The sequence below is a fragment of the Pygoscelis adeliae genome, unplaced genomic scaffold (assembly GCF_000699105.1).
Source record: "Pygoscelis adeliae isolate BGI_AS28 unplaced genomic scaffold, ASM69910v1 Scaffold1159, whole genome shotgun sequence".
NCBI classification, from domain to species: domain Eukaryota; kingdom Metazoa; phylum Chordata; class Aves; order Sphenisciformes; family Spheniscidae; genus Pygoscelis; species Pygoscelis adeliae.
In genome coordinates, this window is record NW_008825469.1 from 16,731 (window position 1) to 17,614 (window position 884).

General features: G+C 65.3%; 1 protein-coding gene across 1 annotated transcript in view; it reads right to left on the minus strand.

The window, feature by feature from the left end:
• SNRNP200 (small nuclear ribonucleoprotein 200kDa (U5)) overlaps positions 1–849 on the minus strand; it is a gene marked incomplete at both ends in the record, with an annotated part of 17,575 nt that extends 16,726 nt beyond the window's left edge. Inside the window, 3 exons of the mRNA XM_009331210.1 lie at positions 31–86; positions 302–386; positions 678–849. Of these exons, the coding sequence (XP_009329485.1) occupies positions 31–86; positions 302–386; positions 678–849 (313 nt within the window). The remainder of the gene's footprint in view (positions 1–30; positions 87–301; positions 387–677) is intronic.
• Between the last annotated feature and the right edge of the window lie 35 nt (positions 850–884).

Sequence of the window (884 nt, forward strand, 5' to 3'; positions counted from 1 at the left end):
CCCGCCCCCCCGCAGCCTCTCCTCTCTTACCTCCTCGTCGGACTCGAACTGCACGTTCACCCCGTACGTCTCATCGATGTTGTCATCTGCGAGAGAAGAGCGGGGTTAAATCATCCGAAAATCCGGGCGCCGCGCGCAGGGTTCACAGATCCGCCCGCCCACGCCCCCGCGCAGCCGAAAGATGAAAAGAACGTGGTTTCGGGGCTCGAAAACCGTCCAAACGTGGGGGTTTTTGGGGGGGGGCGGTTCGGGGGCTTCTCCGGGGGCAAGCGCTACCCCGGAGCCAGGGCGAGGTTGGCACCCTTCCGCCTCTCCTTATCGCGCAGCTTCTCGTTCTTCAGGACCGCCAGGACCTCGTCGGCGGCTCCGCAGAGGATGTCGCGCGGCTGCGAAAGGAACGACGCGCGGCACGGAGAAGAAAATCGCCGCGTGGAGGGTACGGCGTCGGTCCCTCTTATTTCCGGACCCTCGTGTAGGCACCGAAAGGCCACCACCCCCCCCCATCCCCCACCCCCGCCACGAAGGCGCCATCGCAACGTCCCTGAGCCCAAAAGCCGGCGCCGACGGGAGCGGAGCCGTCCCGCGGGGGTTACAGGGAAGGACCGAGACCCCCAAGCGCCAGATCTCACGGGCTTTGAACCCTCTGCCGGAGCAGGGAGGTGCCCCCCCGTCCTCACCTGGTCCCCGAGAGCCGCCTGAATGAAGCTGAGCAACACCTCGTAGGTCTCGCGGGTCTCCTTGGTCTTGGGTTTGTAGATGATGCCCACCATCTCATCGATGCCCTCGGAGAGCAGGGTGTAACCCTTCATCTTGTTGATGTCGTGCCTGTCCTCGTCGCGCTTCCTCCTCCTGCAAAGAGGGGCAGGGAGGGGGAGCGCCTGGGT